The 15,854-nt window shown below is 37.0% G+C and overlaps 1 protein-coding gene across 1 annotated transcript in view; it reads right to left on the reverse strand.

Moving 5' to 3' along the window:
- Positions 1-5,612: 5,612 nt before the first annotated feature.
- The window catches only part of METTL15 (methyltransferase 15, mitochondrial 12S rRNA N4-cytidine), a gene marked incomplete at both ends in the record, with an annotated part of 82,708 nt that continues 72,466 nt past the window's right edge, over positions 5,613-15,854 (reverse strand). Inside the window, 2 exons of the mRNA XM_080345293.1 lie at positions 5,613-6,058; positions 14,079-14,257. Coding sequence (XP_080201419.1) covers positions 5,613-6,058; positions 14,079-14,257 — 625 coding nt within the window. The remainder of the gene's footprint in view (positions 6,059-14,078; positions 14,258-15,854) is intronic.

Raw genomic sequence — 15,854 nt, forward strand, 5'->3', positions numbered from 1 at the left:
GTTGATGACTAAGTTATTACTAAGCTTCCACACATTTTAGCGCACAAGTTATATCATGATGTTTCAAGACTTTTTTTATAGTTACTAACTTGTGATATAACCTTGTTGTCTTGATACGTTAATGTTATTAGTATAATTACAGCTAATATAAAATGCTAATAACATCATAAGCCTCATAGAGACTTACTGTGAGTTCTAGCACACATTCAGTGCAAATATAAGCCACAGACAACCTAAAACCGAAGAGAAGAAAATGTTTTCTTTGTCAGAATCACACCCACAGACTCAAACTAGTGTGGTATGTGAACAAACGACAATGGAGGACACTGAAACATAAGTTTTTACTCAGTTGTTCTAGCATGAATGAATTCTAAGATGTGATTCATAAAGCATCATTTATTCTCATTCTAGTATCTGTGGTATTCCCTAATGTTTTACTGTTTATGTAGATTTTTCCAGCAGCACAGAAAATGTTTTATTTAATGAATGTCAACAAAAACATGAAATACATTTGCCACGGTTATGTCTGTAAAAATTGTATAGGCACTAACAAATAGCTAGGTTTTTTATACATATATATTTCATTCTAATAATAGACTATATGCCTAAGAACGATACTGTGAAAGTTTCTTTCTCTGTCTTTTGAATTAGGTAACTTGACTGAAGTATTTTCAGATAAGAAAACAACTCGTCAATTGTTCTTTTAAAATTCCAGTGAGCATAATTTAAAGCAACTACTGACCTGTAAAAAAAGTTGTCCACATGTTTTTATCTTGTATCTTCGTGTTGACACTAAACATGCTGTTACCATTTGCGGGTACACTCCGAAAAGAACAAAGCATGGAGATTCCCAGGACAGATAGAGGGAGCTGTATCTCCAGTTTTACTCTTTAAAGAGACAGCTATAAACAAGGTGTCAAGTTCAAACTTGCAATCATACAAGTAAATTAAAAAAACCCTCCAGCTTGTTTTTGACTATTACAACCAAATTAGGCTTTGAAAGCATCAGGAAAAACACAATTTGCCTAAAGATCGGGGTATAGTGAAAAAGTTTTATTTTTTATAAACATAGCTATGTCAGTCCAGTAAGACATTCAGGCAACTGATCACTCGCTCTCTTATTTTAACTTAGATTTCCCATGAACAAGTATTTGCCCCTTTTCCAGCCCTAGTGATGTAATAACAATACTGAAAAACATGGCACGTCATCAGCAAAATGTGTCAAAAAGTATTAAATAGCATTAATTTTCATACAGTTGGATGGACAGGTATGCCAGTATTCTGAAAAAGAAAAGCCCTTTGCTCTCATTCACCCTGGGACAAGCTGACAGGGGATTCAGAAAGGTGAACACAATTCTAACAGTAAAGGAGACAGAGGGAAAAATATGCAGAGCTGGATTTAGAAGCACATACACGTTCCCACTGTTACCTTGGATTATGCACTAGAAACCACGCTCTGCATCCATGGAGAGCCTGAGCTCTCCCACCGTTTCTGCTTATCCCAGAACTGGGAAAATTAGGCAATGAACGGAAAAAGTAACAAAATACTGCATATATGAAATTTGGCTAAAATTGGCTGTCAACCTCGTAAATTACATTTTTTCTACGATGTTCACCTTTGCTGCTTATTTCTTACTTTTTAATTAAACATATTTTTCTATTCTATCTCCTACAGGGGCTGGGAGAAGGGGAAGGGCAGAAGTTGTTCTACATTCATCTTAATTACTTGCAAGACTCACTGTAGCACTGTAGTCTTAATTAATCCACAAAATGCAGCTTTAATTCCAGTATACCTCAAGTGTAAAAAGCCCTCCACAGCTGATTATACTCCTGAAAGATTGTAAATATGGTTGCATATTGTTCTAAGTTAGAGATTAATTTAAGCAACTGCTATATGAAAAATAAATGTACAGATATATCAACAGAGTCCCATACTCAACTGGACGGTGTTTGTAATCTTGGTCCCAGTCCTACCGAAGGACCCTTCCTGGAGAGATTTTGAGGCACAAGAAAAGCAGATCTGACCCCTTTATTACTCTTGCTAGAGGTAACGACGTTAAGTAAGAAGGGCAACAAATTGGTTTACGAGTTCATCATTTCTCAGTTTATTCAAATTCCTCTCATTTTTCACCAGTGCTTTCCTCCAGTAATACTCCAAAGAATGAGTCAAGACCAATAGCTGAGTTCTTTTAGAATTTACATTAATCGAATCAAATCACTACCAGTCTGCATCTAATACTGTTTGTTGCACTCACCCTGAACGTCCCCTCTCCTCAAGGCGCAGCCCCTCGCACTGTCCTGTTCCATCACCCAGGGGATAAACTCCCCACTTACTATCACGTCTCCACCGATACAAAGAGTAATATTAGAGCAATTATGTGAATCACTAATAATCATAGAAATGCTGCTCTAGAAAGCAGCATGCAAAAAGTCTACGATACTTGCTACTAGAAGAGAGCTGCTTGCTAATGGCGTTTACTAAAGTTGGTATTTTCCCCATTCGTACAACATTAGGGACGCTCTCCTTCCATCCATCAAATACCTCAATACATCTGTGCAAAAGCTGACATTTTAGACTGGCATTTTTCCAAGTCAGCTGGCAATCTCAGCAGCTCTGACTATACAAATCTACTGAGAAATTGCCCAACTGTAATAGTTTTTAAAAAATCTCCAAAGTGAAGAAAGATACATTTATTCCTTATATTACTTGAAAGTGGTACGGTTAAGCCTTTGCATTTTGAAACAATGAAATGGATTCTTTTTCTTTAGGAAGCAATAGGGAGGTAACAATTGTTGGCAGGCCCTCATGGGGCCTTGTGTTTCTACTTTATAATAATATTTTTTACAAGTACTGTATTTTTACTATAAACCTTATTTACAGGATAACTGTGTTTAGCATTCAAATAATTATTCTATGCAAATAATTATTCTATGCAAATCCCTTCACCAAGTAGGTACTTTTGACAGCATATCAACCCTTTACGCTCACTTAGATTAACTAAATCATATTTTCTAATAATTTCAATAGAAAGTACGTTTACAATGCATACGAAGTCTCACACTGTTTTGTATCCTTTATAACAGTTTTCCATACCCTTCTAAGCACTCACCTGAAATGATATACACTTTAGCAATACGCTCTGCATGCACATAGTGTCTGGCAACACTGTCATCTCTCCACAACTACATTTTGATATTGTCTATAAATACTCCACATGTCGGATATTTCTATTCTTCCCAGCGTGTACAGCACCATGATATTGTCATGTTCTTTGTAAACACGGTCTGCGGTCTGTTTTCTTTGTTGATAGATAATTGTGCATTAGGCTGTATTAAAATGAACGTTGCTCAGGTTGAATGGTAAGTTTACAGAAATTATATACAATCTCTATCTTGATAGAGTATTTGTTTTCCACCAGATACCATCTCCTTCATAAATACCATTTTTTATTATGGTAAAACAATGTTTAGCTTTACTAACATGTCACGTAGTTTGATGTTACGAAAATTTAAGATACGCTACGTAGACACATGTCCTGGAAAGAACATAAAGACCTAATACCCTTCACACAATATAACTTCAGGTATTAGAGGAAAAAGAGATGCTTAAAGATACAAGAATACTTTGACTAAATATAACGAGTGTTTTTTTCTGGCAAAACCAGAGAATTGTTTTGTCAGGCAAGTAGAGGTTAAAACTCCAGGTCTCTTACTTTCCCTAATTGAGGGATTGTATTTACAAAAACTGACATACAGCAGTTCAACTATCATCAGAAACTCTGCCTTTAAAATTAGATGCAAGAAGTGTGGATTTTAAACATCATTTTAAGCATAAGGAATTTTAATGCTTTCATGTAATTTCTGCACTACAATGCTTCTAACCCTATGTTGGAGGTACAATTATTCCAGTTTTCAACGGGAGTACATTTCACTATGGAATCCTTGCTAAAAATAACATTAGCTATTTATATTTAATGTTTGGATGAAAAAAAAGTCTATTTAAGGTACAGTCTGTTTTCTCTAAGATGTCAACAGTAAGTAATATTATTTGAAGTGGAATGTTGTATTTAATATTTAATAGCATGTGTAATGAAAGTAGTGGAAAAAATAATGAAATTTCAGAAAAATATGAAATGCCATTCATCATTCGGCTGTTATTTCAGATTAGTCATGGATGTTGTCATGTCTATATGTAAAAATACATTACCTGATGTAGCTTTACCAAGGAATTAAACAGTATTCAGATATTTCAATATATTGTGTACTATAGACAGTGAACCTAGTTTTCAACTTGTTTGTGTCAATATGACCCAAAAAGCTTCCGTGAAGTAATCATTTACATGAACATAAAGAGGATGCTTGATGAAAATCAAGTCAGGAATGATGCAGCCGGTTCTCTTTCAGAAGTTCGTGTAGTAATCATTTAGTTCAGAGTCAGAAATTGCATTTTTTACTCTACCAGCCAAGCTTCAGGTTCATAAAAAATGAAATCCTACTACCAATTTCATTACCTAAATATCTCTTTCTTGAAGAGATGAGTCAGATGTCAAAGAAGTTGAAACTTACACTAGTTTCTTATAACTTTTAGCATACGAAGACAGCAAATCAACAGTCTTTTAAGATAAACTATAAAGCCAAAGTTAAATCCAATTCATATTAACTTACTAAAAAATAAATTGTTACATGTTTTACTACCTACTATAGCATTGAAATAGGAAACCGGTGTTACAGTGGGCCTTTTATAAAAATATTCAATACTTACCTAAGTAGCACCTCTTAATAAATGATCACCAGCAAAGGAGAACACTTTGTAAAATCCACAATACTTCTTTTTTGACGGGTTGGTTATAACTTCATCAACACATGAAATTGTACGGGATCAATGCACAGAAGTTACGGTCACAGGAACAAATCCCAGTGATCAAGTACAAATCTGGCTGCGTGCTTTTAGCATCCAAGTGCAAACACTGGCCTTTTAAGTACCTTTTCCCCCAAGTTACATTTATTATTTAGAATCCATAAACATTAAAGAACCACGTGATCACTCAGAAGTAAATATTTACCTTTTTTTTGAAGATAATAGTTAATTTAAAAATTCCTGGGTAGATCATTAGATTCTGATATCAATTTATTTAAGAACTAGCTCTTGTCCCACTGACATTCATGTAACAAGTAAATTGAGATACAAAGACTTGTATACCATCAGTTCTTAGATCAGTTTAAACTTACTCTAGACTAAACCAGCCATCTGACTCAGGTGTGTGGAATTCAGTCCCATAAATGTATCTTTCTCAATCAGCTACTTAATTTAGACTGTTAACATCAGCGTTTTTAATTTAATCTAAAGGAAATAATGTTAATACATCAAACCTGTAATTTTTATAAACTTTGGTTTTGATGTCTTCTTTGTATACTTAGTGACACCCACTATCTACACTTATTCGACCTTTTTATGGTCTCCACTACATCCTAATGAAAAAGAAGCACAAAGGTAAGAAACAAATGTTTTCTCATAGCCTTCATTTAATTTTGTTTTATATTATCTGTCCAGTCAGCCTTCTACAAAACAAAATTTAATGAAATTATACAATTACATAATCATATATTTTGTTTTAGATTTTAATAGCAGCTCTTAGCTTGGCCGACCTTCCTCTTGGGTTTGTTTGAATATCCTTGGGCTGGGGTGTGAGAGCTTTTTTCTGTATAAAAATCCACCTTGAGTTGGATTTTCCATGGGGAAATTCTTGTGTATCTTCTTCTTTGGAGCAATTTTTCAGAGCCTGTCTTATCTTCTGCCTTGAGCCAAGATTGTACTTTTCTGTCATATCTATTCCATGAAGAAAACGTTTGACAATACGATCTTCTAGTGAATGAAAGGAGAGGGCTACAAGGCGACCTCCAGGTTTTAGAAACTTCTCTGCTGTCTTCAGCCCTATAAAGAGTTCATGGAGCTCATCATTTACAAATATTCGCAAGCCTTGAAAAGTTTTGGTCGCAACATGCGCCGGTCTCTGAAGCAAGTCCTTCCGTGCATACAGTGCTGACGCTGGAAAAGCACCTATGAGACATTTTAAAAGGTGTATATTAATATCTTATTATTTCTACATTGCCCCCCTTGATATTAATCCGCTCATGCATGATGACTTTAAAGGAAAGAATATTTACAACTGAACATGGAGTGCTGACCTTCCTTCTTCATTATACATCTTTATGTTCTGCTTTGAATTTGCATTGCTAAAAGTAAACCCTCTGAAATTGATCTGGCTTCTGCTTGGGTGTTGTTTGTTGTGTTTTGTTGTTGGTTTTTGTTTGGTTGGTTGGGTTTGTTTTTTCCTAGAATCTTTCCTAGAAATTCCTTCCTCAAATGCTTCACAAACTTAAAATGCAGAATGATGGCTGAAACCAACTTAGGGGAAAAAGGAAGACAGGCTAGACAAGTCCTACACCTTACAGCTCAATGTAATCAATGTCAGGGTCACTATTTGTGATGGTTTGTTTATGCTTTTAACAAAAAAGAAACTATTTAATATATGATGGATACACAATTTTCACTGCTTCTAAATAATCATGCATTTCTTGAAAGGAGAGATAAGACAAAGACAATTTCTACTTGGTGATAACTATCTTTCAAAGAATTAGAGCTTAAAAGAGGCATCTTTCTTTGGGGATAAAAATTGTTGCTGACCATACTGTGCTTCTTCAAATGCTCCAAAAATACCTTGAGAAATTTAGAAAGTGCAGCAGACTCGCTTTTTCACGTGTCTACACAGCAGAACGTGTCAAGTTATGAGTCTGTTGGACGAAAAAAAGCACCAAATTAAATAATTTTGACTAGGTGCACAGAAGTCCTTCTTCTTCAAAATTCTTGAGATACACAAATCTCTGTAGAGACTGAAATTTTGTTAGAAACTTTAATATATCATTATTTAATGTATTTTAAGCTTGCATCTTCATTATCTGAGTAGAGAGCAAAAAGCTAGAGAAGACAGATTTCATGGATCAAAGGGACTAAAGTGTGAGAGTTCAACAAGATCCGTGAAACCTCAGGAAACTTCTAATCTATTATGTAAGTGAGCACAGGAGTCTAGTGAAGATAAATTGAATGAATAATGCTAGTGCATAACTGGAAAGAATTATTCTTCCAAACACAATGGGTCATTAGACATAAGCCAATATATCTGATATGTATGTACTAAAATGCTTTAATTCCATGCCAGTGCTAAATTACTCCATAGTAAAGCGATGGGTTTTAGGGTAAATGCAGTTCATAATCAAGTAGTTGATATTCTGTGTAGCGGAATAAAAGAAGGGAACACAGTACCTCAGAAACAAGTTGACTAAATTCATATTTAAACAGGTGTTTGAAGTAATCCGGTACATTGGCACAAAATAGTTTATTAGAGGAATTCTTGAGCCTTTTAAAGGTAAGATTTTACCTATGTCAAATAATGTAAGGGTTCGACATCACAAATGCACAGCGGTCATCAGCGTTCAGCAAAGGGAGAGGCCAACAATGAGACTTAAAAATCCTATCACTGTTAACAAAATTATTATCATGTACATAATGTATCTTAGTTTTCCCAACTACACTCCCCACCGCCTCTGACTCGATGCCAACAGTGCCCGAATTAACTGAAGAGACCCATCGTAGCTGTGGCTGTTTCCTATTCCTACAATCTGAATCCTTCAAGACCAAAAGCAGCAACAGGATCAACTTCTCCCAACACAAACTGCTGCACAGGGATTTGTGGCTTTAAACTGTTTCACAAAACAGAGGAAAGAGATTTAACCTATAGGAACTGGGCTCCTCCATCACTTACAAATTCTAGCTAGTTTAATTTCTGTCTTTGAGAACACCATGTTCTTCCTATAAATCATAGAAAGACTATGTGCCCTCATTGTAGGAGTCACAAATCCTGTTGTGATGAAAAAGCTAAACTAAAAGGACAGCACAAAATCTCAGATGTCCCAAGAAACCAACTGACACTGACACCTGGGACAATATCTATTTGCATATTTCTTTACGTACCTAAAAATAGATTCTTTGCAATCCTTAAAACTGCCATTTGTGTGTGAAGAAAACTGTCTCTTAATGTGCAACAGAAAGGAAGGCTGTGTTCAGCAAAATAAACAATTGTCTTTAAATGGTCAACTAACAGCTACAAACACTAGTAGTATGCTCAGAACTCTTGTATAATCATTAAATGAAACAGTAGGGTTTAAAGTCAGCATTCAATGTATCCAGAAATGCCAGAGGACATGCACGTTTCCATAGCACGCACTATGACTAAACGTAGCTTTAGCTCTGTAAGACCTGTCTCAGGTTTCAGTCATACTGGCATTTTTCCTCAATTGAATTTGGAGTTGACACATCAATACCTGGGTGTCTTTCTAATTAAATTACAAAAACCACGGTCTTTTGAACTGGAAAGTGCTGTTTTTGTAGAAGATCTTATACAACACATCTATCTCTTCTTCGGAGTCTACATTTAAAACCATTGGAAACATACCTGACTCTTCCCTTCTCTCTTCCAAAACCAAGCCCACTGCTCACATATTCACCTTACTGGAAATAGTTGTAACTGGAATGAAAAACCACTGTTCCCTTACAAAATATTAGCTACTAACAACCTGGGTTAGAAAACCCAGTGCATTTTTTCAGTTCTACCTGTATTGTTTTATTACGGGCTTCCTGCAGTACTTTCCTCCTGCCACTTGCTAGAAAATTTACAGCTCTGACTTGAAGAACATCGGTTTTATACTTTCGGTTTGGGGCTCTTACTACCCAGAGCTGGTGTTCAACTCACAAAGCAGATTCAGAATTTTTAACTATCATATTTTAGCAGCCTAAGTATTGCAGCCTCAAGTATTCTAGCAGCTTAAATATTTTCTAAAAATACTCCTGGTTTTCTGAGCATGATCCATTTCTGATATTCTAAGAGTATTCCAGCTTCCAAAAGTATCACAGATAAAAATGAAGCCAACACATAATAGTACAGCATGTAATTTAGGTTCAAATCTGACTGTGTTTCTTGATTGGGACCAAACCATAAAAACAGAATCCTAGAATGAGATTCTTTGTTTAAATTTCCACAGTCAACCTGACTAGAGATTTGTGGTGAACGGAGCCAAATCCAGTTGGCAGGCGGTCACCAGTGCTGTTCCCCAGGGCTAAATCTTGGGGTTACTTCTGCTTAATCTCTTTATCAATGATCTGGATGAGGGGATTGAGTGCACCCTTGCTAAGTTTGCAGATGACATCAAGTTGGGTGGGAGTGTTGATCTGCTGGAGTGTGGGATGGCCACACAGAGGGATCTGGACCAGCTGGATTGTTGGGCTCAGGCCAATTGTACGAGGTTCAACGAGGCCAAGTGCCAGGTCCTGCACTTGGGTCACAACAACTCCAGGCAGCACTACAGGCTGGAGAAGAGTGGCTGGAAAGTGCCTGGTGGAAAAGGACCTGGAAGTGTTGATTGACAGTGGTTGAACATGAGCCAGTGTGTGTCCAAATGGCCAAAAAGGTCAACAGCACTGAGGTACTAGAGAAAGTGCAGAGGAGACAAAGCTGGTGAGGGGCTGGAGCACAAGTGTGATGAGGAGCAGCTGAGGGAACTGGGGCTGTTCAGCCTGGAGAACAGGAGGCTGAGGGGAGATCTTAACGCTGTCTACAACTGCCTGAAAGGAGGTTGTAGTATGGAGGAGGTTGGTCTCTTCTCCCAGGTAGCAAGTGATAGGAAGAGAAGTCCTCAAGTTGTACCAGGGGAGGTTTAGATTGGATATTAGGAAAAAATTCTTCATGGAAAGGGTTGTCAGGCATTGGCACAGGCTGCCCAGGGCAGTGGTGGAGTCACCATCCCTGGAGGGGTTTAGAAGGTGTTTAGCCAAGGTTCTCAGGGACGCAGGTGAGTGCCAGAATTAGGTTATGGTTGGACTCGAAGATCCGGAGGGCCTCTTCCAACCGAAACAATTCTATGATTCTATGATAATAAACATAATCTGTGGTAGCGATTTCTGTCACACCGGCCTTCATCTTTTTAGTGAAGGTAGTAGATTTTGAGCTGTGTTCCAGAGGTGAAAATTTTTCCTACGCTACTCTAAGTCCTCTGGTTTAGTTAAATAAAACCCTATTTGTGCTTCCTGCTAAGGTACAAAATCTCTCACCCAGCCCCCTTCAATTACCATGACACTAACAGAAAATCCTTCCTGGTAACAGGCTGTACGATATATAAAAATACAAAAATCTGTATGGGAAACTTGTAAAATGAATTTCATTCATAAAACCACCACGCTTCTGGCTAGATGACTGGTTTGAAATCCCAGTGAGAGAAATTATCATTTTTAGTGTTGGGATGCCCTGATGTTACTTACACTTTAAAAAAAATCTAATAGATTCACATGTTGCAATGTATTGAAGTTTTAAAGCATGTGAATGAAATTAACAACGTGCTGTGCCTGTCAATATGAACTATTTAAGTCCCCAGAGTGTACAAGAGTGGGAGAGTTTAAAAATTAATTCAGATCGTGCACCTGTTTGCAGGAATCCGTCTGTTGAATTAGCATTGCATTTAATAAGTTTCTGTGACGCAACTAATGTCCTTTTGTCTAGGCTCCCTCAGCAGAGAGTTAATTTTCACCCATCTGAAATTCAGACAATATTACAAATTCCAAGCTGATAATTAAAGTCTATAAATGTGAACCAATCTGGATGAGATTGGCTTTACCCGTTGAAGTTCTTTTTAAACTCTTCAAATTTCTTTAATATTTCAACATCAATTCCTTTCAAGTCAAGTCCAAGTGATTATGTGACCTCAAAATGATCTGTTAATAGACATACATAGGACCAAGAAAATTAAATTTTCAACAAAAACTCCTATGTAACATGGTATGTTACCCACAGAAAGTAAATAAAAATAGATCAACAGTTGTATAGAAAAAGCATATTAAAGTTACATTCTAAATAAGCCTCTATTTTTAACCAGTTTTCTTGCACATTAAGTTAAACCTACTGTTAAACCAAGTGAACTACAGACTCTGTAGCTCACAGGAAGCTCCTTATTTATATGATCAGAGGCCTTTTGGACAATGTTCAGAAAAACAAAAAAAAGGCCAAACTTTTCTAGGGGTTTTTGTAGGAGCATATTTATTGGCTTTCAAGCTCTATCTCGAGAAACAAAAGGAATTATAATATTTTCTAGAATTGGAACAAAGGAGAGCAAGAAGTCACTTGGACACCTGAGTTAGCACCAAGCTGTTGTAGGCAATCCTGACATACCACTCTATTTATTTTTTCAAGCTATAACTTAAAATTACAACTCTTGCTAATACAAACTTTAGAAATGTCTGTCTGCTCTGTAACTGTTGCAGAGCTAGTTTTTTGTTTGTTTTTTAATTAAATTCTTCACTCTTATCTCCCTATCAATTAGCAACAGCAATACACAGAGTCTTACCTTTCGGGAAGGTTGTAGGAAATACCTAAAGCCTATCTCTCTACATAGAAATGAAATTTTCCAATTTCAGACTGGTCCAAGTCTAGATTCACTGGGGTTCTGGTTATCAGCTGGACCTTAACACAAAGCTTTTGAGTTCTAGAAAACGTTAAGCCATCATAATCTATAACATGTGAAAGAATTGTGGACTACACATGAATTCCCAGATACCAACAGCACCTCATTGGCTAGAATTTTTTCCTTGTTTTCTGGCTCCTTTAGTAGGCAAAAAAAAATACGATCCTGTTCTGGAGAGATAATCATGCTTGTATTGAGCCTGCAAAATCTAAAATGCAAGATTTTATTATTCTAATTAATATTTTATTTTTAAAGTTCTTGACATTTGACTAATAGGTCATAGATTTTACTCTGGTAAAGTCTCAAATTAGTCAGGTTTTTTTGTGTGTGTTGTGCTACCAAGAGGATCCTGTGATCTCTGGCCTACCTCAATAACTTCAGGGCTATCATGTTCTGTAAGAATATATATTGATGATATATGATAAATTAAACAAAATCTATTATAGTTACCATAAATTTTCTTGAAGTATCATCAGTTCGAAAGCTAATAGGATTTACTATTGTGCTCCTTTACTGGAGGAATCAAATCAAAATTGGAAGAAGTTCCACCCAAACAGGGATCAGTGTTACAGCGCTAAAATTGTTTTAACTACTTGCAAGCTTCATAAAAAAAAAAACCAACATAAACCATACATATTTACTGCCTTGGCAGATATGTGCTGGATTCATCGTCTGGCATGTATACTATCTGATGCACACCCGATTCACCTATCAAGCTGATTTTCAAATGTAGCAGAGAGTTTAAAGCAAGAAGAAAATATCCTTCTTGTTGCCACAGTAAGTGACCATTAAGTGATGACTCACATGCAACATATTAAGCACAAAGGGATCTTCGATCACTGTCTTTATGTACTCGTATTATTTTCTTAAGCCCAGCTAGTGCACAGAATTATTTCAGAAGTTACTGAGTTGCTTGTTTACAGCCTATGACACATTACACCTTTATCATGGCAATTCGGTTGCTTCAATCTCAATAATGATACACTGTTTATTCAACAGTTCTTCAAAATGCGCAACATACATGCGACAATAAAATAAATTCATTATGTTGATGCTAATGACTGTATTAAAAATGTAACATTTCAAGTTTTATAAAAGACCCATGGAGTTGAATCTCTTTGTTTTTTTAAGATTGCTTGTTCCTCTCATTCAGTATATTTACGGCAGGGACTTGCAAGAGCAAGCAGCGTCTTCAGGTCCTTGATAATCATATCAGCTAAACTTGGGGCCAATGGCATCCTGGGGTGTATTAGAAGGGGGGTGGTCAGTAGGTCGAGAGAGGTTCTCCTGCCCCTCTACTCTGCCCTGGTGAGACCACACCTGGAATATTGTGTCCAGTTGTGGCCCCTCAGTTCCAGAAGGACAGGGAACTGCTGGAGAGGGTCCAGCGCAGGGCAACAACAATGATGAAGGGAATGGAGCATCTCCCGTGTGAGGAAAGGCTGAGGAAGCTGGGGCTCTTTAGCTTGGAGAAGAGGAGACAGGGGTGACCTCATTCATGTTTACAGATATATAAAGGGTGAGTGTCAGGAGGATGGAGCCAGGCTCTTCTTGGTGACAACCAATGATAGGACAAGGGGTAATGGGTTCAAACTAGAACACAAGAGGTTCCACTTAAATTTGAGAAGAAACTTCTTCTCAGTGAGGGTGACAGACACCGGAACAGGCTGCCCAGGGAGGTTGTGGAGTCTACTTCTCTGGAGACATTCAAAACCCGCCTGGACACCTTCCTGTGTAACCTCATCTGGGTGTTCCTGCTCCAGCAGGGGGATTGGACTGGATGAGCTTTTGAGGTCCCTTCCAATCCCTGACATTCTGTGATTCTGAGACCCAGCAATTTCATTTTTTGGAGGTAAAAAAAATGTCCCAAGATTATATATTATAATGTTAATGAAGAGGATTTGTGTCTTACATTTTTACTTGAAAATTTCCACTTGAGAATACGAACATGAAGGTTCTCAATGTGAGCACAGTTCCTGCCTAACTACATTTTGTTCAAGTTGTTTACAGTGAAGAGCAAGTAAGATGAAGTGTTTCAATAGTCGCTTCAGGCTGATCTAGTTGGCATTCACTAGGTGAAGCAAGCTATGTGTTGCTTTCCTTTTTGCTTCTGGGGTCTTTAAGCAGACAGAAATGATGCAATTTTGTTCTGCCATAGTACTTCCTCTCAAAATACTAAAATGTAGAAATTTAAATGTGAAATATCTGATATTTGGAGGCTTATCAATGGCTGGGATAAAGAATTCCCTAGGCTGCTGTCATTCTGTGTTTCAATTTGGTTGGCAGAATGATAAATCTCTCCATGTAAAATCTATTATTGAACTAATCGTCAAACTACAATATAAAAAGTGGGAGCTTAAAAATAAAAAGAATAAAAAAAGAGAGAGAGCTGACATCAGAGCAGAACAGGCAGGATTAGATCCTGCATGATTTCAAGTACAAATAGATCCCTCTGGGACTTTGGGGATTAATATTTTTTCTCCTCAGCCACTGTGAAGAATTAATGAGGGTACCTGCAACAATGCTTGCAAGCTGCTGAGTTCTGGTGATGGGGTATATGCTGCGTGCCTGAACGATGGCTGAAGCGATTTTCTTGGCGTGCCTCTCCTCCCCGTATGTTCTCAGGATGGACGCAAGTGCCTGTTGATCTAAAGCATTCACAACATCAGCAGCGGTGGGCATGTCAGGGTACCTACGCACAACAAGAGCCAATTAGTTCACTGACGTCAGTTTTCATTGACAAGAGGTGAAGCTTCATAGCATTGAGACATAAAGTCAAACACACACGCCGCATACAAGTGCCTTTGAGGTTTTAAAATGAGAGGCAGCAACCCTGCGAAAACAGATATAGCTTGCACCTTACAAAGCCTTTTTCTTGCTACTTTAAATTGAGTTTGCTGCTTAACATCAATTAGAACCGCTGAAACTTCCAAGTATTATCATGAACTATACCTAATGAGTTGACAAGAATAAATATATTTCAGCATCATGTTAAAATGGAAATGCTGTGTGACTTTTCATTTAGACAGGTTTAGAATATAAACTTGTCCCTCGTGGGTTCATTTTAGTCACCTTGCGTTATATGTTGTTTTCTAGTCAGAACTGATCTCAAGGATCTCTTCTTTCACACCCTCTGCTATGACAATTGTTTATGAAAATAATTCATTGTAATTTTATTTTCCACTAAAAGGTCTAAGAACCTATATTCAAATACTGTTTTGAGAGAGTAGAAATGACCTAATATTACAAATGACAGGAATTATTACAATATAAACAGTATATGCTATATATTTGGGTTTTTTTAAAATCTGTGACTTCATTACTGAAATAGTCCAAGTTATTCTATGAATGTCATACATGGGTTTACTAATCGGAGAAAATACACAACCTACTCCATAAATTCTCTTCTACAAAGACATGAACGTGCAGAATATTTTTCAGGCATTTATTACTCTCCTGCAGTATCTTACAAAAGATAACAAAACTTAGAAATCAGAGGCAAGTAGTATCATAGCAACAACCGTAGCGTAAGGCTTTTGTTATGCCACAGGTACCCTTTGTTCTGCTGCCCCTGTTCCATGTGTGTATTCTCCTGATGCAAATACAAGCCTGGAGTTCAGATTCTTGAAATCTGAGGGCTGAATCCCAAGAGGACCGTGTGAGTCTTTTACACAAAACTGGGAGAAGCGAACATCATGAAATTTGCTGTGTTAAGACTTCGCATTAATGTGTTAGGGTAATTCCATAAAAACGGAGGCTTCCCATCGGCTCTGTGTGAGCAATGAAAGATTAAACGACGTTTCTTAGGCCTACAGGTTCATCAAAATACACGGCAAAAATCTTCATTCTGCCAGTAATGCATTATGCAATTACTGCCTTCAGCGATATAGCAGAGATCTTTGGCTGTTCGTGTAAAAAGCACAATGCTACAGAAATATATTAGGTTGTTTGAAGATGAAAACTGCTACATAAGTAGAAATTATCATTCCACCATTGATGTTCATGCTTGTTAACATACTAAACACCAATTCTAATGATTTAAATAGAGGTGATTTATATAGTAATTGTTAATTTGACAATTAAGTAATCCTGATGTGCCTCCTACACAATGTGAAAGGAAATTTAAAATATTGCTCAGGAAATCTCACAATAAATCTACGGGCATGGAAGACAGCATTATACTAATGCGTTAAAAGCAACGTCGCTATCTGATTTCAATTGGCAGACAAAATGGATGGGATTTTATTTAGTTATTTTATATTACTTTCATTTTAGAGAGAAGTAACTGG

The sequence above is a fragment of the Nesoenas mayeri genome, assembly GCF_963082525.1.
Source record: "Nesoenas mayeri genome assembly, chromosome: 5".
Taxonomy (NCBI): domain Eukaryota; kingdom Metazoa; phylum Chordata; class Aves; order Columbiformes; family Columbidae; genus Nesoenas; species Nesoenas mayeri.